General features: G+C 51.2%; 2 protein-coding genes across 2 annotated transcripts; one reads left to right on the top strand and one right to left on the bottom strand.

The window, feature by feature from the left end:
• Positions 1-5,991: 5,991 nt before the first annotated feature.
• Positions 5,992-6,577, top strand: UCRPA7_8831 (hypothetical protein; the record flags this gene model as incomplete). The annotated part of the gene is made up of 4 exons (XM_007921341.1): positions 5,992-6,026; positions 6,079-6,109; positions 6,187-6,456; positions 6,515-6,577. 4 exons carry the CDS (start codon positions 5,992-5,994, stop codon positions 6,575-6,577), a joined length of 399 nt encoding a protein of 132 aa, XP_007919532.1.
• Positions 6,578-13,853: 7,276 nt separating this feature from the next.
• Positions 13,854-15,089, bottom strand: UCRPA7_8830 (putative tyrosine-protein phosphatase yvh1 protein; the record flags this gene model as incomplete). The annotated part of the gene is made up of 1 exon (XM_007921340.1): positions 13,854-15,089. The coding sequence occupies one exon, from the start codon at positions 15,087-15,089 to the stop codon at positions 13,854-13,856; it is 1,236 nt and encodes a 411-aa protein (XP_007919531.1).
• Positions 15,090-23,155: the final 8,066 nt, after the last annotated feature.

Below are 23,155 nucleotides of genomic sequence, written 5' to 3'. Positions count from 1 at the left end.
CACTGGTCACCTTGCGGGGCCCTGTATCCCCCCACGGAAAGACTTCTGCTTGGAACTCATGAGCCAGTTCTGAAGTACGGTATACTGCTATTATCTATCACTTCACCAAAATGACCGGAAGAAGTAATTGCACTAGTGACTTCGGGCAATTCCCATGTGTGAGGCTGTCAAAGTTCGGCAGGGGGCAAGACATTCTTTTCCAGCCTTTCGGTGAAGTTACTATGCCAAGTCTCTTGACCTCCTAGTAGTAAATCCAGTCATATCTCTAAATATCATGTGCCAAGTGACCTCAAGCGCCATCCGTACTTGTATATGCTCCCAAAAAGCGATCAGAAGCTTATGGCCAAGTACACGTTTCGGGATCAGGAAAAGGCCCACCTTCTCCCGTGAAGGAAAGACCATGATGAACCTTTCTAGTTCAACTCGATATTCACAGAGATAAATGGAAATGATGTCGACGTGGCCCAGCTAATTCAGGGCGTCCGGGACCAGATTCATCCAGCATTGTCACTACAAGCTACTATCAATATCTGGTTGTCTCCTGAAATGGGTTAGGTTCAACGACGATATGATTTCCTATGTTGTCTTAGACAGGTTTGAAAATAGTGGGGTTACCGGTCTTTCTGGACGCCGTGGCTCCGACCGTAACGATATTCAATTTCTGGGCACGCTTGTGTTTCTCTTAAGGAGGCGCCATAAGTGACAAGCGCCTCGAGAATCGAGTCTAAAACCAAATGTTCAAGGGTATCATAATCTGAACTGGCTAGAGTGTGATGTATGAGTATGTCTGAGGGGTGTAAACGGCACAGTCGTTAGCTCCAAAGCTGACCTTGCATGTAAGTGCCGAAGATTTGAGCAGACGTCAGCAATCCATATTGATCCCAGACCTTTAAACTTTCTCGTTAACATGCGGCAATGATTGCACCACCTGTCCCGACTCGACACTCTCGTTCTCCAGCTCTGTCAGTCTCTTTCTGTCTTCCCTGACTACAAAGAACCATGCCGTTGCAACGGATATAAGAGTTGCACAAAGTAACCCGATTGAACACGAATAGCTGACACGATATGTTGGGCCGAATTTTGACTGATATATCTGTGGTCCCTATGAAACAATGAGACGATACACATCCGTGAGACTTTCGAAAGTACTTACAACAATGCCCATCAGCTGACAAGATGCCTACGTACTATGTCAATACTGAAGTCATTTACAGTATGCAGAACCACTACTCACATTCGTGATACCAATAGCTAGACCAGCGGAGGTCGTACCCTTTGCTGCTCGAATACGTTCTAAAGTAATCGTGTCAAAGCCAGCTTGAGGTCTTTTGTGGTATGTAGGTAACTCACCTGGCCATATAATCGGAAAGAAACTTTGAGATGCCGCCGTAGCAATCATGACAAAGATATACTTTGCAATGGGGTGCTTGACAGTGATAAGAAGAATATAGCAGATGATTTGTACCAGCTCAACACCCAAGCCGGCGATCCACGGGCTTAGCTTCTGTGCGTGGATGAAAAAGGCGAGTGTGAGAAGTATCACAAATACAAGTGTGAACGGAGGCTATACACTGTTAGACGTCTCTCATCTCTTGTGAGTTTCAAAGGCCATACCATTGTCATGACTTGCGAAATGGCAGTATTTGAGATTCCAAGTTCATATATGACTGTGGGGAGAACAAACGAAATTCCCCAACCACCGATGCCATGAGTGATCCAAATCATTAGAAATGGGACAAATGTCGAGCTGCCGAATAAGTCTTTGATCTGCTGAACATTGACAGTCTTCGCTTTCATAGTTGGGGCTTGTTCCGGGAGCTCAGCCAAGACAGCTTCTCTTTCAGCTTCGCTCAAGAACTTTACTGTTTCAGGGTCTAGATGTCTTGCATTAGCTGAGTTATGTGCAAAGTTGCGATGAAGACTAACAGTTCGGGAGGAAGAAGAACGTGTAAACACCGCAGAGTATAGCAGGAATGCCTTCAAGGATGAACAGCTGCAAATCAGAGCTTGAGTCAATAGCATGTAAAGGCAATTAGGGATTGACCGACGTACCCATCTCCACCCTGCCAGACCTCCGGCTCCGTTCATGAAGGAAATGGCATACGCTGCACAAGTAAGTTATATTATATTCGATAGCATGACCAGAGACCACATACCTAAAAGCCCACTGATTGTACCGGAGAACATGCCGCATGCATAGAAGAACGCCTATAAGTAATTAGTTTTGGTAACTTATTCAATACTAGAGCCTTCTTACTATTCGAAACGGAAGCTTGTGCGCGGGATACCAAAAGCTGAGGTGGTATCTAATACATGTTAGCTACAATTCAGCACGGACACGGACAGAAACGCATACAGAACTCCAGGATAAAAGCCAGCTTCAGCGAGGCCTAGAAAGAATCGACACGCTAATATGCCCGCATAGTTTTGGGTTGCCCCCTGACACATAGATATGATACCCTATTTAACACTTAGTACAGATTCTAGGGTGCTGAAAAGACTACCAAACAAATTTACCCAGGTAACCATAATTCGGCTCATCCATACGCTGGGCGAAAATCTTTTCAATGCCAAAGTCGCCAATGGTTCAAACACCATATATGGATAATAGAATATGCTGAGTGCCCATGCCCATTGTGAGCTTGATAAACCTCCGAGTTGTTTCTTGATACCTGTGCCCTCTTCAAGGTTGATGATTGCCGCGTTGCTAATGTTGCCCACATGAATTCTCATGATTAAGTACACGAATGCATACCAGAGCAGCAGCCGATTGTCCACCTTCCGGTGAGCAGTCTTAACAACCGGTTTTTCGTTTCCGACTGAAGGGCCATTGCCGTCAAGAAATCGGTCCAGGAATCCCATTTTACCAGACGAATCTCAAGGCTCTAGAGAGATAAATCTTGAACGAATTACTCTTTCAATGGGGTTCGAGAACTTTTGTCGTGCTGAGGTTCAAATTATCTTCGGCAGCGGGCATGATAACGGCTAGTCAGCGGGCCGCTGAGCACGCCTTACTGTGGGACTATTTGCAAGACGGCTCTCGCTGGTTTAGCACTGCAATATTGGGCTTTACCCCACAAGGAGGATTTGGCTATCGGGAATAACCTCTGGTTGCCATAATCAAAATGACAGCATGATCGTGGTTGCTTCATACTCTTTAACATTTGCCAAGGGACGGTGGAGCCACTAGCACAAAACGACCAAATTAGATTCATCTAATTCTCAGTCGCTGGCAACGGTATGATCGTCATAATCTTGGAGAATGGCGTGCTCGGGTTTCATAGCTGTAGGCAAGCCGGCCTCGGGGACCTAGTGCCGGGGACGCGGGGGTGGCTTTAAGATGAAATCATAATTATCACAAAGGCTTTAATATTTTAGTGACACGAAGAAAGTAAATTGAAATCAATTAACCCCTTCACTTGCACATCCCTACGACGACAACTTTGAGATAATATGCCGTCGGTAGTATTGCCTGAAGCGGCAGGTTTGCCAAAATGGCAACGTCCCAACAAGACGAAGGAGACTCTGCCATGGGCGGATATCAAGGTCATTGATATGGCCAAATTTGATAATCCTGGGGGAAAGCAAGAGCTGGCAGAGGAGCTCCGTCAAGCAGTCAGCTCTATCATCATACATCACTGCCGAGACGCCGTCTAATATCTCTCTAGGTCCATGAAACTGGATTCTTCAGTCTAATTAACACTGGCTTTACTCCTGAGGAAGTGCAAAGGCAATATGATATTGGGCAAGACTTCTTCAAATTGTCTCCCCAGGAGAAGGGAAAGCCTGAGTTTCGATGTGACTTCACACAGGGAAATTATTTCGGATATAGAGCTGTATGTCTCTCATGTCTGACATCTAGTGGTTTCGGTCTAATTCATGTTTAGGCACACGAGAAGACTATAATGGGCACGGAAGTTCTTGACAATGTTGAATCAGTGAATATCGCAAAATTTATACCAGAATACGCCAATGAACCTTTTCATCCATTCTTTGAACCTTTCAAAGGTGAGATCGAAAAGTTTTCTAGGGTAAGTCTCTTCCAATCCAATGTATCGATGTTTCTCATCATTGACACCCACAGCGCTCGCTTGACCTAGCGAGCAAGATATTCACGCTATTCTCTATAATACTTGAACTTCCAGAAGATTACTTCTCGTCAAGACATGCCTACTCGTCCCCAAGCGAAGACCACCTCCGGTACATGACATATCATCCACGACCACTGTCCGATGATGTTAAAGTCGCTAATACGTGGTCACGCGCACACACCGATTTTGGTTCTCTCACGTTGCTGTGGAGCCAAGATGTTGCTGGACTTCAGATTAAGACTAGCACGGGAGACTGGCGGTATGTGCCTCCGGTAGACAATGGGATAGTTTGCAACGTTGGGGACACCTTGGACTTCTGGTCGGCTGGTTACTTTAAATCGACAACACATCGAGTTGTACGACCGCCAGAGGACCAAGCACATCTGTATCGTCAGGGACTGTTCTATTTTGTCCGCCCAGGAGACTCAGTTGACATCAAGCCGGCACCTTCACCGTTGCTTAGAAGGCTTGGGTTACTGAAGGATCAACAATTATTGGGTGACAAACCGGTAACTGGACTCCAGTACGTAAGAGAAAGAGTCAAAAATTATCATGACCACAATGATTACGCCGACAAAAAGGGGCAAAAGTTCAAAGTCGGAGATCTAGAGATTGAGGACGAAGCAGAATGATTTCCTCAGCTTCTCAAAACCAAGTCCAATGAATTGAGTTCATTCATATGACCAGCATAGCTGCTAGCATATGTAATAATACGCCATCATAAAAATAGAATTTGGCTGTGCCCATCCCATGCACCACATGAAAGATTGTTCTTGTCATCACAAATTCAGATAGATAGAAATCTAGCTAATGTTCACTAAAATTGTACTCTTTGGAGCTTGTTATATAACAATTCTATGCGAGCAAAACATAATAAGGGATATAATTTTCCCCTACCGCTCGTGTGATGTAATATCTCAGCGGGGGAGAGCGGGAGTGTATCACGTTCAGTTGGGTATCATATGAAATGATTTCAAATTAGTGACACAATATGCACTATCATTAGCAAACACTCTTAGTAGGACATAAATAAACGTTAACTCGTCATTTAGATGTGGGGATCTCTGGCCACAGAAATGGTCACATGGATCAAAGTCTATCCACAGAGTATTGATGTGGGTTCAACAGCTTCAAAGTCTCAAGTGATGCGTAATCATACCCTGCAGACTCATAAACTTAGAATATGATTTCCATACTGAGCTGGAAAACTGTTAGCAGATCATGTCTAACTGGGAAGGGCAAGTGAATGGTTCCAGGCTTCAATGAGGTAGTCGATAGATCACCTGCCACTTTCCCACGGTTAGATAGCGGGTTAACACGAGCAATAACTTGAATCGCTGCGCATTCTCGTCAAACTATTTTCGGGCCATATTTTCTAAGGCCCTTTTGGTCAATCAAACAGGTGTGAAATTCCAGTATCGACGCGGCATGAGCTAGCCAAGTGTCATATAAGACGGCATTCTGATATTGTGTTGCCATATATGTAAATGTCCCATACTCAGTATGATCTGACTCATGACCAGAGATGGTGCAGTTCTCTCATCACTGATTTGATGACCTCAGGGCACTTCTAGGTGTCTTCACAAACCGCGGAACGTTCTGCAGAGCTTTCGAAATCTTTACTCGAGGCCAATCAAGAACAACCAGATATAGCTATTATCAGGAGTGCATATTCGAAGCAAAGGCCAGGTTTCTACTGTATTTATTTGATTACCTGGTATATTCTTTAATAGAGCTGTCTACAAAGGAGATGTAGGATAGATCACGTGCCGTTCCTCGTGCCCTTAGAGCAACCCGAATTTAGCGCCAGAAACAAGCTAACCCCCGCCTCACTCACGAACTTCGATATCTCAGCGACAAGATATTGAGGTCACTACTGGAGCCGCATCGCTTTTACATCATGCGCGATGTCGTTTCAAAACATCTACACCCACCGTAAGGTTGCCGACACGGCGGCTAGAGGATGCGAGATATGTTTCAGGACCAGCACGAGTGTGCTCGTTGCTCCCGAGAACAAGGTCAGTCAGCTGTGAACACGTTGTCACCGTCTCATGATCGCAACGCCAACTTTCATCCTAACGCGACTTCGTGATAGGATTTCTTCTATGTTTGTCCAGGGCATTTAAAGGAGAAGGGCTTCTGCTCCCCGATCATAGACCAGGCAGCAGTAGAAGCCCGCAAGAAGAAGGAGATGGAAGACGAGGTTGCCAGAGTCAAGAAGGAGTACGAAGAAAAGCAGCGCAAGAAAAAAGAGAAAGAGGAGAAAGCCAAAGAAAAGGACAAAGACAAAGATAAGAACAAAGACAAGGAAAAGGACGACAAGAGTGATGACGACAAGAAAAAAGACGAGTCTGATGAAACCAAGGTATTTATCATCTCTTATATCTCATATTGTTTAACTCGTAACTAACAGAGTTTCAAAGAAATCTGAAGATAAGGAACCCGCAAAGGAAGAGGAGCCACGAGTCTTTGCGTTGCAAAGGTAACTCTGACCTTAGTACACCAAGTTTCGAAATAGAACAACTAACGCAGCGTCAGAACTTTCTATCAACAACGTCTTGAGAAGAAACGCCAGGCAGAAATGGCCAAGAGGAACCGAGAACGTCTGCAGAATCCCAACTTCTTCCCATCCGTTCCGAAGGGACTGCCATGATGATGCATGAGGACGCATTGTCGAGATCCACCAATCGCGGAACATTGATAGGCCCCCAGAAGATGAGGTCCTGATCGTGGGACAGAATTTCCACGGCAGGCAGCCTAGCGTTACATCTTGGCGCAAATAGTCCCACGACCAACAGCCTGCGATGGTGTCCTATACGCAGCTTTGCTAATGGCGTTTATAGCTAGATTGAGGAGAAAGGGTCGAGGGTATGGCGTATGTATTACAGCATTGCAGGTCTTTGGAATCCAAGACGATACAAACATGGACACCCCGTGGACACGAAGACAGGTCACTAGAAGTACCAGTTCATTTGCTGTTCTACATACTTTGGGCAACTCGTTGCTGTGCCTCATGACATTCTTCTTCTCTTGAAATCCCCCGCTTACCGCGGATCATCTTTGATCAGCAAAATGTGGCTTGACAACAAACACAAGATGTTTTCCTTACGCGATGCAACATTGATTGAATGGTTTGGCTCTCCCAGGCATAACACGGCAGCGCAATCCTCCCGGATGCAAGCTGTCGTGCGCCTCGGGAGTTCATTTGCAGCTTATGTCCATCATGTCGATCTCCTTGGGATGGTATGGCGCAAGTCTGACTGGTCAGTCAGCCATCTACCGTCGGTATAATCCTCACTATCTTCTCACTGCTTCAAAGCTTCCGTCTAGTGACACCAATCTCGACGTCGAGGAGAGCCTCGCGTCGCACAGCCGTCACCTGATGACGCTGGACGGCGACGGACCGCGAGGGCTGATGTCAGCCGCCTCAAACATCGGATCTTGTCATCGCAATGGATACCGGGCTCATGAGGTCCCCTAACCCATTCTCAGGCTCGTGTCTCGTACTGTGAAACGCCTAGCAGGGCAGAGAAAGGCACAGCCAGAAAGAGCTTGATCCTGCGAGCGATCATGCGGGGAGCGACGGGTCACGCAAATGGGTGTCTTGAGTGCGCGAAACAACAGCCTTAGCACCAAGCAGCTCTCTTTAGTGCTTACATCTGCTGACGGGCTACATGTACAGTACTTTTACCTACTTGGCAGCTAGCAGCCACAGACAAGGAAAGCACTCGTCGAGAGCCCAGCGACATGTGTGCTACTGACGAGATAGCTCTTACAGGCGCGGGATTGTGAGCGATGTGCCGTTATCCGCATCTTTTGGCGGTGGTGATCGGATACACAGGCGCAGCGGAAGAGAGACCGGTCGGATCGCCGTGCTAGTGGCCACCTCGGTTCACGACAGAGAGCGCTAGATTGGCTGTCCGGCAATCTCGCGTGTATGCTTTGCATGAGAAACTCCTGCAGCGAGCCGATTCCGGATCTCGTCTTGTTTGAGCAATCGAGGAAACCTGTGGCGAGACCTTCTCGAGTCTCTCTTGTCTTCACGGGCCGTTTGACTGAGTCCACGGCAGCAGCCCGTGGCGGTGGGCCAGTGCTACAAGCTGGAGTGGGTTCCGGCCGGCAAGATCAAGCTTAATTTCCCTCTTTTTGGCCCCCAGCTTTTGACCCTGGCCGCTGCTTCCCTTCTCAAGCGAGCAGACGAGTCTGATCAGTGGGGCCGCGTTAGTCAGCCCTACGAGGTTGTTCGGGTGGCTTTGGTGGGACCAGGGGTCCTACTTGAACAAGATCACCGTGGCTTGGCGTTTGGTCCCCGTGGAAATTAGGATTCCTCATCACTTTGAAGCATCAACCCATTAACCTAACTTGATGAGGGAAACAGCCTTGTCTTAGCCAAGCCGTGGGCCATTTGTTCTTGTCCCATATCGTTAGGAGTTTACCAACCCGCCAAAAGGCTAGCAATTCGTACTACGCATATTCCGTGTTGCTAGTTCCTATCGATGTTTCTTATTAGTGGCTTAAGTTGACTGGCCGGGCCATGCCTGCATCAAAGCAGCCAATTGGGCTTTGCTCATACAATGTCACTATGGCACAGTTTACATCGACCTTATCTTACTAGGCGGTGATCCGCGGCTGCCGCATTGGCAAACGAGCCCAACCAAATGGAGAATATGATAAAGGGTAGATTCAAGTTAGCTTCTATAATCGGATGTTCGATCACTAAGAAGTGGTGCTTGTAGGGGGGTGTACGAGTTACTCATAAGTGTGAATGGCGATTTGCGCACCAAGATTCCGTCTCAGGATTCGGCACTTGGGCTGGTTCAGGGCAGCTACCCGCAACGAATACCTGATCATCAGCGTCAATCTTGCGTTTAAGTCAGGCAATGCCGTGATCACGTCCATAACGGTGGTACCCGATCACTTACAATCGAATCCTCGATACATAGCAGGATGGCTAGTGCATCCCAAGCTATTACCCTATTAGCCTACAATCTCCGAACACGCGTGGCTGCTGCTTATTTTGATCCGTATTATCTTGGTCACTGATCAGATGGCATTTAGCTCGGACTTAACAATAGTTACGTAGGCCGTCGTCGATTCGGTGCTAGTGCTGACGGTCGAAATAGATGTAGACGGCCGCTGTCCTTGTACCATCATGTAGCTTGGCAAGTGCCTGGATAAGCAGGGCTTCTACCCACAGGTTCACAAGAAGCATAGCATGACCCACGAAACTTGGGGCCGAAAATATTCGGTGAACCCAAAAAAGCACATCGGATTAGTTATTATTACGTGAATGGCTCGGATGACACAAGATATTGCCCAAGATATTCTATTCACGGCTCAGTGCACTATATTGGCAACAGGGGATCCTAGGCCGCATTTCTTCTACTTTCACGCCAGTCACTCTCGATAACATTTGCCCAGTGTCTGGTGTGCTGTCTCGGTCCCGACAGTCTGGTAATGCTCTCCATTAGAGGGGCTCGTAAATGCGCTGATAACGGCTCGCCAATATCTCTTTCCAAAGATAGCAAGGCGCTATGCGGGAGACCGGACCTGGCAGTCTTCGTTCGAACAACCACACCGCCTACTAGTATCAATTATACGATCGCGCAACTTGCCGCTTCCGTACAGGCCTATTATTAATGCAGTCTGGCCTAGACCCGAGACCCCTCGGCGATAGCGGCTAGGTGAGGCTAGTGGAGGTGCTGTTGCCTTATACGATCCCCTTTCTTCAGAGCATAACAGCCTTGTCTACGGGAGGTGTCGACTCATTGGGGAGTTCCCAGGGGCTACTTCTACTGCGTAAGTGAGGCAAGGCTAGAGGACCAGTTCCCCAAGTCTCAGCATAAGCATAGCTATACTCTCTTGTTCAGCCTCAAGTGCCGTGTCTGAGAACCGATGTGGATACGCTGACGTTGAGACAGGAGAGAAGCTTTTGAGACCCGGTATTGTTAGAGCTCTTGTAGATCCCCTTTTCGTAGCTCTCAGCTCCTGCACAGATAGTGGGACGATCCTCGCCGGTCTCGCCGTGCCTGCGGCATCATTCCGCGATGCATTGTAGCCTGATTTCTCCAGAGTTGACAAGGAACAGACTGCGAAGGAATAGGGTCAAACTCTTGCGACATTCGCAATGCTAAGGGGCTAATTAACCCTCTCCTGCTTTTATTCGTGGTACTGGAGTTGTCGACAATGCCACGATGAGCAAAGACACGACAAATTCGCCAAAAACCGCATCTCCGCCTGCCGTCCAGGTCTGAATCCCATCTCCGCGCACAACCATGTGCGTCCGTTCCGTCTGACGGTGTGGTTACTACCGGCCGATCTTGGAGCGAGCGAGAGCTGCCGGCCGGCGGACCTGTGCATGTGCCGCCATGTGGGAAAGAAAGGGTCCGCACCACCACCAGTAATCGAGCAGTTTGATCCATCTGAAGAGAAGAGGGATAGTCAGGGCACACTAGATCCTCCCAGGTCGGCGATTACGGGTGCTCCCTCTCGCCCTTTGAGCCTAGGGACACGGCAAAAGCGAGCGCTGCCTGATCGATTCCATTCCCCGCTTACTGGCTCCTTCTCCTTGGCCTGGCTGTTAACCGAATGAGGATGTGTGGCCCGTCACTCTGAGACGATGAGTGGATTGGGGGAACGGGGTATGTGTGCCGTAAGCCCTTTTCTGGGCAACACAGCAACACTCCATTACTGGCTCGCCGTAAATGGTGTGGGCAATTAAGCTTCTTTGGCTTGTTGTGGAGTTCCGCCAGTAAGCCCGTTAGGCTTGTCACAAGTGCTGATGTGTTCTGGGCCACTAGAGTGCTCGCCCAGTCAGTCGCAGGGCAAAATCGGGCTCGAGATGATGGGCTGAACAACTGGTGGGTTCTGCAAGGCTGAAGAATAGTCTTGGGACTAGAGTGATTTCTTCTAATATCTGGGTAAATAGACTTATCTATCAGGGGGCAAGTCTAGACCCCATTTGCCAAGACTCTGTAATTGTTTATCGTAGCCTCAAGCAAATGACCTCACGGGAAGCCATTTAGTGTAACATCACAAGCTGCTGGATCACTATTCACCGTGCACTATTCCGCCGTCGCCAATAGTGCTGAATGGCGCCAAGAGCCAAGACCATCACAGTGACAAAACCGGAAGACTCATGCGAGCTAATCAGACTGTCCCCCAGAACCAAACCTGGGCATTTTTCTTCTTCGTCTTGGCTGATCGCGATCAAAGTCGGAGCTGACAACCTCCGCTCGTCGTAAAGACGGCTCAATGACCTGTCCGATTCTGCAGAGAGGTGCCGTCGCGAAACACATTCGCCTCCCCCTTGCAATAACATTGACAACGGCTTTTGTAACGTTCAAAACGTCAACCGGCGATTTTCTCGGCACACTCTCGGGAGACGTATCCGCTTTCAGCCTCCGATCTGCCCCCACGTTTCGCACGTTCCTACGGAGGTAGGCAATTGATGGGGTGGCTCGGGTGGTCTGTGAATCTGGATGGGCCAGGACAGCGTCGAGCAAGGGGGCTCACCTTGTCGACCATGCGAACCCGTGGTGTCAAACCGGGCGCAGCCACCAATCAAGTGTCGACAAGCCGGGTATATCAAGTTGGCAAGTGATCTTCACCGAAGGTCATCATCATCATCATCGAAACGTCAGGGTTGAGAGCGTTTTGGTTCTATAATTGTTTGCGGGGCACGGCTTGTAGCGTCGCTTTCGACGGCAAGATCGGTCAGGGGTTGACGTTAGGGGGTGGTGCCTGTCAGATACATCCAGCACTCTAAGTTCAAGTACCGTGACTTCTCGCCCTCTCGCTGCCTTTGTCATGGCTTGTCTATCAACCGCTAGACACACGGCAGCAAGGGAAGGCCCCACATGTCTGCAACGTAAATCTCGATCGGACGTAATAGAGTTGACTGGCTGTCTTTCACCACCCTTGGATGTAACAAATAGAAGTCATTATAATGGGACAGAATCTTCCATACCACCCTTGCCCCTGTTCAACCGTAGGCTCTTTCTTCAAGCCCGGTCGACCCCTTTGGGAAAGTTTCGTCGTGGCACAGACAATTCGGCGCTTTTCCAGCAGGATAATCTGCTTTGAGAAAATATGCCGACCGGCGGCGCGTTTCGTCACGGAAGCTGCGGATCACCTTGGGCTCCGAAAAGCGTTACGCTTGCCTATCGTAAACCTCGGACTTAAGCGGTTCCCCAAAGGAGAGATATGTCCATAACTGGCGAGGAGCTCGCAATCTGGGTTTCTTTATGGCTCTTCGTGACCTTTGTGTCTGCCTGTGAAGGCTCTTTTGTGTTGGTCTCACCCCACCCTAGCCCCTTTTGAACCAAGGTTCTGACAGACCTGTGATAGAAGGGCGAGACCACAAACTGCTTGTAAGTGGCGCTCGACTCATCAATAATTTTAGTCCTAAGCCACGCGGCATATCGTGCAAAGTTGCCCCTCGTGAGTCAAGAGCGTACAATCCCATACAGGAGAGTCAAAATCAGATGATTCACTAATCGGGCATTCTTAAAAGTCTGTAGCCTTGAGCAACGCTAAGTCTAGGCTTGCCAGACTAGACTGCGTCATGCAAGGCCACTTTCATCCTCCCTCAGCAGTCCCGACTTCTCCCGCCGTGCCATGCCATGCCATGCAGGGCTCGGCTCGCATCATAATACTGCCGAGTAGAAAGGATAACTGCAGGACTTGGCGCAGGCAAAGTCTCCTAACGGGCAACTGCATCGTCATGTTAGGAAAGGCAAACGACGACAACGGACCCTTACGCGATAGCCGTGCCGGGTTCTCCCCTGGACGACCTGGGAGGGACGAGGGTGAAGGTGAGGTGAAGACTTGACAGCGATTCAGATCTCACAAGCCTGCATCGGCCACGCCGTCATTGGGCGGGCTTCTCCACACGGACCCAGGTCGACCGCCCCAGTACGCACATATGTGCATACATACTAACATGCTGGGCATGGTGCTTGCGAGTATGCCAGCATGTCAAGTCCATATCAACAACAACACCACCCCCGCTCTCCGTGGCATGTCTCGGAACTGCGCCAGAAGCCCTCAAATCGTGGAGCCGGACGACACCCAGCAGGGTTCGCAGGTCGACGACCCGAGTGTCGATGCGACTATACTTGTGCTCCAGGCCAGAGTGAGGCAGGGCGGCAGGTACCTGGCTGGAAGGAGAAGTTGGTGGGGGGCGTAAGCCCTAAGACAGCCATGCATCGGCAAAGATGACATTTCGGGCGGGTAAGGCAGGGAGGGCGTGTGCCCAGATGACTCCGTGATGACACCCTCATTAAAAGGGCATTTCGGGACCGAGCTCAGGGGGTGCGTGGAGCAGAGGGGAGAGAAGGAAGGGAAGGGAAGGGAAGACGAATCACTCAGGAGCGATGTGCTGTGATTAGCTCGGTAGCAGCCTCCGTCTCGCGGGTTAGGTGAGAAAGCCAGGTTCCTGCGAAATGTGCAAACGCATAAGCAGCCACATTCATCAGGCTTGGCTCGTGCGTGCTCCAATGCTGTTGTCGAGTGACCAGCCGTTTCATCCGCAATCATAAAGATGGGGCGGCCGCCCGGGTCCGCAGCCTCGTCCGACCGATCGGCGGTCGGTAGTATACAGTAGGCCAAGAGGGTTCCGGCAGTAAGGCTGGAAACGAACCACTGTCATCTTTTAGGCCGTCTCGTCGTGTCATGTAATTGATGGCGCCAGCAGGATTATACTGTCATGTTAGGATCGCCCTGTGATAGTGTAATTTGCTGAAATGGATGTGGCTGCGATCATAGGTTCTGCTTCTGCCCGTTCATACCAGGAGGGAGACGTATACCCAACGCGGACCGCGGATCCTGTCCCGGGCCTGTGCGACCAGCAGCGGGTTTCCGGATCGCAACTTCATCCACCTTGCTTGACTGCAGTGAGATGGCCGGGCAGACCCATTCACCACAACTGCACTTGAAACCCTGCCAGGCATATCTCCCCACCGAGGCACCACACTTTGCATTCGGGCATACCAATCGTCCATCCAACTCACCCGTCTCCAAGGCCGGCTTCATCCAGGATAGCGCCTCGACGAAGTAGTGCGGACACCTCTGCTTGGCGGGGTCCTCTTGATGTGGGATAATGAACGGCTTGGTCGCCAGCACCCGTCGGCACTTCTTACACCTCAGCTCAACACCTCCATCTTCCTTAGCAGCCTCCTCCTCCTCCTCAGTCTTCCCATCCTCCGTCTCGTCCTCGAACCGGATCCAATCTGGCGCTTTGCCTATCCTCGCGCTCTCCTCGACCTCTCTCTCCCATATCCACCGCTGATACGTGCCGTTGCGCTCGACCGCGTCGTCGCTGTCCGCAGGCATGCCCATCTCCACCCACATGCGCAGCTGCTCCATGAAGCCCGGGTTCGGCTCGGCGATGGGCCGCGTCTTGCGGACCCAGTCGAGCGCCTGACGGACGGCCGTCCAGGCCCTCTCCTTGTCGGGCCGCTTGGGGCTCTTGGGGTTCAGGCCGTATCGGTGGGGGTGTTTCCACAGCAGATATGCAACGACGGCCGACACGGAGCGTGACTTGCCCATGGCGCAGTGCACAAACACCGCCGGTCTCGTGGTCCCCTCCTCCGTGGTGATATGCAACCCTTCTAGCCGCCCTGTAGCCGGCGATATGCCATCCCCGTCCTTACCCTCGTCCTTACCACCAGAAACCTGCCGCGGCCCCAACCGCCTCATCCGCTCCGGCACGGCCGTGTCCTCGGAATAGGGTATCTCGCTCTCGGGATGCAGCGCGGTCTCGATGAAGCGCACCGCCTTGGGGAGGTGGACGAGCAGGTCGGCGTCCTCGACGTCGTCAATGTCGACGCTCAGGTGGACGTAGCGGTCGCGGAAGTCGGCCCACTGGACGAACGAGTACTGGATCATGGACAGGATGTGCGTGATGCGCTTCTCCTCCATGGCCGCGGGCCGGCGCAGGGCGAAGATGCCGCCGACGTACAGCTCGTCGGGCCCGTCGACCCTATTGAGCGCCATCTTCTGGACGGGCTGGCGGGCTGGGTGATGAGATGTTGGTTAATTGATTGATGAAAATGAAGTGAAGTAGATGGGTTGAGTCGCAGTCTCTTTGTTTTTTTTCGGTTGGTTTTTTTTCGACCAATGCAATGCGGGGTAGCTGAGCTAGGTGTGGAAGCTGTGGGCAAGCTGAGCTCTCTCCTCTCAACCCCTCCAAGCTGAACACCAGCACTCAGCGTGGGTGAAGTAAGCCTGGCTTATTACGGTAACTAACTTGTCGCCTCAAGAGTAAAACAAGTATGACTCCCCACCGCCAACAGGCATGCAGGCAGGAGGACAGATTGCTATGGGATGATGAATACGATACGATGCGATATAAAAAAAATATAGGTTTGATATGTCGTTGCATTGTCTTGTAGTCACACTTCACACCCGTGACAAGACCCAAATGCGGCTACCTACTTTTAGTGTTTGATTTTTTTTTTATCCCCTTTCTGTGTCACCAAAAAAAAAAAAACCTTTGGTTCCAGCCCAGATCCCCGCCGGCCGGCCGTTGGAAGTACTCTAGAAAATGGAAGTGGGTGGTGGCGTGGAGGCGGCGGGCGGCCAGCGGGCCGGGGCTAAACTGCACATCTGGCGCGTGGATGTGGGGGCCAAAAAAGGGAGGGAGAGAACTGGCCACGCTTTTGTCATAGGGCTGAACGAGGCTACGTAGCTACGCAAGGCAAGGCAAGGCAAGGCAAGGCAAGGCAAGGCAAGGCGAAGAAAGGCGGAACGAAGAAGCGATTTTAACCGACGAGGCAACCCAACGCAAGGCAAAACTGGCTTGTACTTATAGGCAGGCGATAGAAGTATTGCAGGATATTGGCATCCTATGAGCGCGTCACTGAGTCTGTCTACATATGTCTAAATTAGAAACGATCAAGTACTACGTACTGGGCAATTTTGCAAGTCGTCTCTTTCACCCCGATATATCGGGCTGAGATGGTCCAGCATTCCAAACACATACAAGACGGCGAAAATCACAATTTCAGGGTATGCAAATTGCCATTGCCTTATCCGGAATCCATTTTTGAGCTACCCGACCCTGTCCTTGACCCAAAAAGCTGTATATAATATAAATACTATGTGAAATGACCAGAAAGCGTGCGCAAGTCCCCTTTGCTTTCCTCCCAGTTGAGTACCACGCGCCGTTGAATAACATTCAACTGGCCCGGTCTCGTCTCCCGCTCCGCTCGCCCTTTCTCGCAGGAGCTCGCGCCTGGTCTGAACTGGTATCAGAAAACGAGGATCAAATAAACACAACACGCACAAAGACACCCGCCAGTGATAAGCCACCCCCAAGCGTAGTAGCGCCAACAATAATGTGCGTCCACCCGTTTCCCAGTGAGTATTTTTCAAACTCCGATACCGAGCAACCAACCCCAGAGTGTGCATATACCGTCGACCCTAGAATGCCAATTCAACCACTGAAGAAATCACTAAAATCCACCAGCCTATTGCACTCGGGGTTGTGTCACACTCCCGAGACAAGGAAAATGCTTCATGTGTGAGAGTGTGCCTCGGGGGAGAAGAGGCGGGTATTTTCAAGAGGCGACATGATGGAAACCTTTCTCGAGCATGATTCATGAGTGAAACCGTGACCAAAAGTGTCGACGGGTGGAAATGTGCTGAAAACATAAACAAGACATATATATATATAGATGTATGACATGACGATAGGGATGGCTCTCGATGACGTTTCAGGTGCCGCCTGTATCTCCCCAGGTCTGCAACAGGCTAAGAGGAGCGGGTTGCCCAAAAGATACAACGAGTGCGAGTTCAGTGTAGCATTCCATTCTGCAGGGAGGACGGCAGACATGCTCCCATGAGCATGGCTAAAGAGGGGGGAGCGTGATGGGCATAGGACGGAAGTTCGCCGACATGCATCCGCCCGAAGCTAGACTCATGCGAAGCAGCAGGCATGCGTCTATGACTTGGCGCCAGCGGGCGGGCGGGTGTGCTTGCAGCGCAGTCAAGGCGCGGACCGCAGCGAAAAGCGAGGCATACTGGTCGGATTTGTCAGATCTGTCGCTCATCTGTCCTCCCCCGCTTCGCATTGGCACCCACGGGTTTGAAGCGGGAGATCGGCAGCGTAAGCAGTCAGCCAGACGGAATGTCCATCATCACCAGTCTGACCGGTCAAGCCCAACACCAGACAACTGGACTACAAGTAGTACAATTCGACATCCAACGACCCAATCACCCGTGTCAATAGGAATTCAACGACTATCGTCAAATCAGTCAAGACCTGTCGTCACAGAATGAACGAAAGGCACAGGCAGTGATGAGAGGCCAATGGCCCCAGCGGCGCGGGGGTGGATGGATGATGGTCAAGGCAGTCAAGTGGCCCTGAGGCACGGAATCCTCCAGCACCCCGCTATGGGTCATGGTCGATGCGACCCTGGACCTGAGCTGTCGGAGCGTAAGCTCGAGCACGCCTTCGAGTCTTGGCTGCTGACGGCGCAGCAGCGTCTTGTTGCTTTGCCTCGCGCTTATCGTAAACTCCCCAATAGGAGCGGTGGACGCCTCTGACAACCCCGCGCCTGTCGTAAAGATTCCAATCGGAAGCGCAGGCCGGGGGTTGTGCTGGGACGCTCGCGGGAAGCGGCCCAGGATGCTGGATTTTTCCACTTGACATGTGCCTCCCTCACTACCCGCCAAATCTCCTGATTCGGGCCGCGGGCACCGTCATCGCCTGGCCATGGAGATAACCAAGACGGCGTCTCATCAACTCGCGGATTCTTGCCTGACTTCGTGCCTCAATTATCCCGTGCCGCAAACCAGGGCAAGGACGCCGTGGAGCCTTGCCGAATTGCTGGGACGCTGTCCAGCCAGCCGCAAGGAGCCACTGCTCACCGTACGGGTTGAGGCGGTTCCTCTTCCAGCATGCAGGCATTTTCAAGCATGTTGGTCCATTTACCACTAGTACCGGCATGACTATGCTTGAGATGCTGCCTGAAGTGATCTGCACGGTAGAACTTCTTCGAGCTATTGCACTCTCTGAATTTGTGCACGTCCTGTAGATGTCGGATTCGCTCCTCCCAGTCCTGGTCCGTAGCGTGACGTAGGTGGCCAGCAGGACCGCTGCCTGAGCGCACAAACTCCTCTCCACAGTAGCCGCAAGAATCTGCTTCTCCAGGGCGGCTCGTAGATTCATGGAAAGCGCGGTCATAGCCAGACAAAGCAGAACAAGACCATGAGTGGCGACGGACGTGTAGGGAGTTTTGGTGCCGCTCCGCTTCGTTCTTGTTCTTGAAGCGATTACCGCAGAATGAGCATTCATACTGCTTCTCAGCCTCATGAGCACTACGGTCAGGTTGTCAGCAGACCAAGAATCAATTGAGGCCATAAGCCATGTTTATGTCAGCTTATGGAGCAGGCAGTGCACATACCTCAGTTCTTCGGCCGTCTCGAATTTCTTTGGCTTCTTGGGGCAGCAATCACACATAAAGAATCCCTGGATTTTTGATACATTGCCATTGGTCCGTAAAGTCGTCTCAGTCAGCTTCCTGGGGCTGACCATAGTCTTCTGCTCACTCAGTGTACGCTGGTGCGGACCTATCCGCTGAGACATGGTGGACCTTGGGCTCATGGTAAGCGAATTCGGTGTCATGAAAGGTGAGGCTGTCGGATCAGTTGGGGATAGACCGCTTGGTGATAGACCGACTGGGGATCTCCGACCATAAGAATGCGCAGACGTCATGCTTGTCGTCAAGGACAACTGGCTTGCGTAGCTGCCACTCCTGCCTGCTGATGACACCGACGAAACGCTGCTATGTTGCGGGATAACCGTCAGCCGTGGGGTTGGGCTGCCCCGTGACACACCATCACGGCGCCGTAGGAGATCACTCTGGCTTGACATAGTATGCAGCGGCGGTTCGTCACCAGGAGGACTCGAGGCTCTACGCTTCTGCCCAATTGTTTGGTAATCCAGGCTGCTCATTCTAGAGTGGTGAGGGTCATCCAGGTGAATAGCCCGTAAGCGTGATGTTTCTTCCATGGGGAAGTCTGTCTCGTTGTCGTAGCTCTCCGTAGATACAGAGAGATCATCACCCATCGAACCAGAATTCGTCCTCCTACTTCGTGGAACGGGGCTCCTCTCAAAGTCCATGGCTGACGGCGGGTCAATCGGGGACCGGTATTCGTGAGCTTGTGTAAGGTGACTGAACGGCGTGCTTCGTGGGGAGACGGCAGAAGTCATAGGGGTTTCGCTGTATCTGCCTGGAGAATCTAGCAATGGCTGGTGCTTCATCCGCGTTGGCAGAGACAACGGCTTTAGTTGCATGTAAGGACGGTCGGATGATCGCGCTGGAACTGCATCTTGAACTGAAGAACTCAGACCTGCCCGGCCATCCAATGGTCTTTTGGCGTCTAGTTTCTTCAGCAACTGATTGTCGTACGAATTGTCTGCGCTCGGGCGGAACTGATATTGATCATGTACTTGAAATCGGGGAGGGACTTCTCGAGATCTGTTTACCCCGGGTTGTGTCAGTAAATCAGGGATAGGAAGATAGGGTTGCTCCATGCCGACCAAGTCACCATAAAAGCGCGGGCAAGTGGAAGTACCTTGAAGAAGCGAAGCTTGAGAGGCTGGCATAGCCTTCGTCTCGGCCCCTCATGGGTGCGCTGTGGTCCCTGCTCTTATAACCAGATCGATCGTCGTACAAGCTCCCGTTTGATCTGAGACTCTCTCCAAGACTTCCGTAGACACTATCGTTGTATTCCTCGCGGCGAAAGAAGTCTTTATGGTCTGGCTGGGGACCTTCGACAGGAACGAAGCGCGGTGGAGGAAGCGGAGGAGGAGCGTCGATATATGAGTTGTCGTTGGGAATAGACATGGCATCTGAAAGAGTAGGAGAGAACCTCGAGGGGAAGCCACCTGGTCGATGGGAAGAGCCGAAGCCTCGAGGGCTGGACGGGTAGTGACCGTGGCCATCATTGCATAATATGGTTGGCAAGCCGCCGTGATGATCCCGGGGTCGTGGAATCTCCATATCGCCGCCTACGTTTAGCGTCGACTAGGACAACGCAGTCTCGTATAAGAAGAAGTGTTTGCTGGTGAACAATGGAGTTGGCAGCTGAGAAAGACAGGGGAACAACTGTGTGTTCGCCTTGCCACCGCCGAGGAACAAGCGCAGCTGAAAGAGGGAGGGACACAACCCGGCGTGTGGCGCTCAAGAATGGCCGAACTCCAGAAGGACGAGTAATCGGGAAGTGGGAGCTCAGCAGATATATGCCGTGTCTCGGGATTTCCACTGACGCATTGGTCGAGCTGTCTTGTGTGGTATCGGCAGGTATAAGTGTTGATGCAGGTGCTGAATCAGGTGCAGAACAGACCAGCGGTGCAGGGGCGCCAGTGAGAGCAGGAAGAGCAAATAGACCGGGACCGCCGTAAAACCAGAGAACAAAAGTGCTGCTGAAGAACGCAATGCTGTTCGTTTTTCAAAGCTTGTAATGATGGAGAGACACTGCGTAGTTCAACGGGACATTTGAGCAAAGGCGATTGGAAGAAGATGAAGAAGAGAAGAAGGGAGACGGGCGAGGATGGTGAAGAGACAAGGCGTGTGTGGTGCGTAAGTAGTCAGGTAAGTAAATAAGTGGTAAGGTGAGTACGGAGTAACTGAGTAGTTTAGTTTCGAGGGACCCTTGAGTCGCTCGAGTCGAGTTCGAGTTCGAGTTGGAGTTGGTTGTGACGAAAGTGGGTTCACTGGCGAGGGACGGACGGGATGATATGCGCTTCAGCTCACGGGTGGCTTTCCAAGCTTGCTGTGGAGCGCTGTGGCTACAAGTAAATTTTCCCAACCCAGCTGAGGGTCCCGGCAAGCAGGGAAGGCGAAGCGCAAGCACTCGCTCACTCACACACACACACACCCTAGCCCGTAGAATAATGCCCTGTAGTAGGTAGCGTACCTTAGGTAGTGTGGTACCGTAGGTACAGTACTTCACCCTGGCTACCTAGGTAGGTTACTGTAATACCACTACGCTGCGCATATACGGCGGGCGAGACAACTCAGGTCAGGCGAAACTAGGCGGCGCCCTACGAGGAAGACCCAGTAGCGTCGAATCGAGACAGCGTTTTCTCCAGGGTGGGTAGTAGGGCCGAACTTGGTCTTTGTCGAGACGCGATCATGGAAAGATGCGAGAAGTGAGTTGTACCTCGAGATAGAGATAGTCGTCGTTGAATTGAACGGGCGTCTTCAATCGCTTTACTTGTCCGAGCCGGTCTGATCTGTTCTGCTGCGGTCTGGCTTCTGGTCAGATCCGATCTCTATTCCTCTGCTCCCAAGGTGACGTGAGGGAACCAAAAAGAGGAGAATGAAACTGGCAAAGGAGGAGAAGAATGAGGAGGGGAGGTCCTTATACCTTGCAGTAGAAAGACGAATGAAAGTCAACGAAGACAAAGTCTGGAGGGGGGGATTGGGATGGGGAAGTCTTGTCTTGTCAGTCTTGTGTGTGGATCGGGGGGCACAGCATGATGTACGTATTGTAGGTATGGCTGTTTGTATGGATCGATAGCAAGTAGTTGATGCAGCTGCAGCGAAAAGCAGGTAGGTAGAGTACCGTCGAGTCGAATTCGTGCAGCAAGTGGAGGAATAGGAGGACGGACGGAGACAAGAACGGGATGCTAAGACGGTGTGTTTCTTGCGCTGCTCTCTGCTGTCCCTCGAATTTGTGTGTGTGTGTGTGTCAGAATGATTGTATGTGTGTGTTAGTCTAAGGCTTTCTGTATGGCTGCTCTGGGTGCCCGGGTCTCTCTGTGGGCCAAGGGTAAGGTACTCAAGAGTAATTCACGACCTAGGGAGGGTGGGTAAGGCAGGGTAGGCACAGCACTGGAGGTACTGTACATATGGCTAGAAGCGAGGCATGGCATGGCATGTAGAGTACGGTAAAGGCGAAATAAGGTAAGGCTAAGGTAGGGGTAGGGTAGATACTAGAGGTACCTACAGTACCTCCCGTAGGGGTAGTGTCTGGGTAGAGTGAGGTATAGACGTACGGTAGGTGTTCCGGACAGGGGAGTAGGAGTAGGAGCAGGAGGAGGAGGGAAGAGTGGAGGGTGGGTATCGTATGGGATGGGATGGGATGGGATGGTAGCTGGAAATTCCCAGAGTAGATAGGCGGACAGACCCCAGGCAAGGTAACGTAATGGCCGACTGGGGGACTGGAGATGAAGCAGATGCACAATCTGGCGGCGTCGTCGTCGTCGTCGTCGGCGGCGGCGTCGGCGCTGTACTCAACTGGGAAGGGCATGGGATGATACCCCCAGACCATCACAGGATCACATGGATCATGGGCACACGCAGACCAAATAATCGACAGAGCCAGGTTCCGTTGATGGGATGAATGAAGAATTGACTGAACAACCGAACGAATGAACGAATGAATGAATGGCTGAGTGAGTGAGGGAGGGAATGGTTGATTGACGGAAATGTCGTGTGGCTCTGGCCAAATGTTGTTGTGATCTATGGCAAGTACGTACATACAATACATGAATATCCAGAACGAAACACTTCACTTTTGAGAAACAAGCAGGTAGGCACTCACCTACACAACCCTAGTACCTACCTGCCTACTTACATGGGAGATTCAGACAGTCAATTTCATCAAAGCTTGCACCTGCCTCCGTTCACCTCCTCGACGCCTTCCTCAGCTGTACCATGAACCGATACTTCTATTTCGATCACAGTCAATGCATGCTAAATAAGGTCGGGCTCTCCCTCCCATTCTTTCCTTGCAAACACAGGCAAACACAATATCTTTTTGTAAATGCACACTATCATTAGAAATGAGCAGGTGAGGTAAGCTAAAGTACCTAGGTAGACACCAACACCCCCTAGTGACAAGGGCAGGTACTATGGTGGTGGAAGGTGCTATGCTGATGCTGATGCTGATGTTGATGATGGTGATAGAAAGGGGAGGGACGACCGACGGACTCTACAGGCAAGGCAGTTACAGACCCGTCCATAACGCTGCCCGGTGCGGTACGTACCTGCCGAAGCAGCGGGAGTGATGCCTGCCTTACTTTTTACAGACATCAAAGGTACGTA

This window comes from Phaeoacremonium minimum, assembly GCF_000392275.1.
Source record: "Phaeoacremonium minimum UCRPA7 unplaced genomic scaffold PA7_03_scaffold_610, whole genome shotgun sequence".
Classification (NCBI taxonomy): domain Eukaryota; kingdom Fungi; phylum Ascomycota; class Sordariomycetes; order Togniniales; family Togniniaceae; genus Phaeoacremonium; species Phaeoacremonium minimum.
The sequence above is the reverse complement of the archived record's forward strand: the minus strand, read 5'-3'. Positions and strand labels throughout refer to the sequence as shown.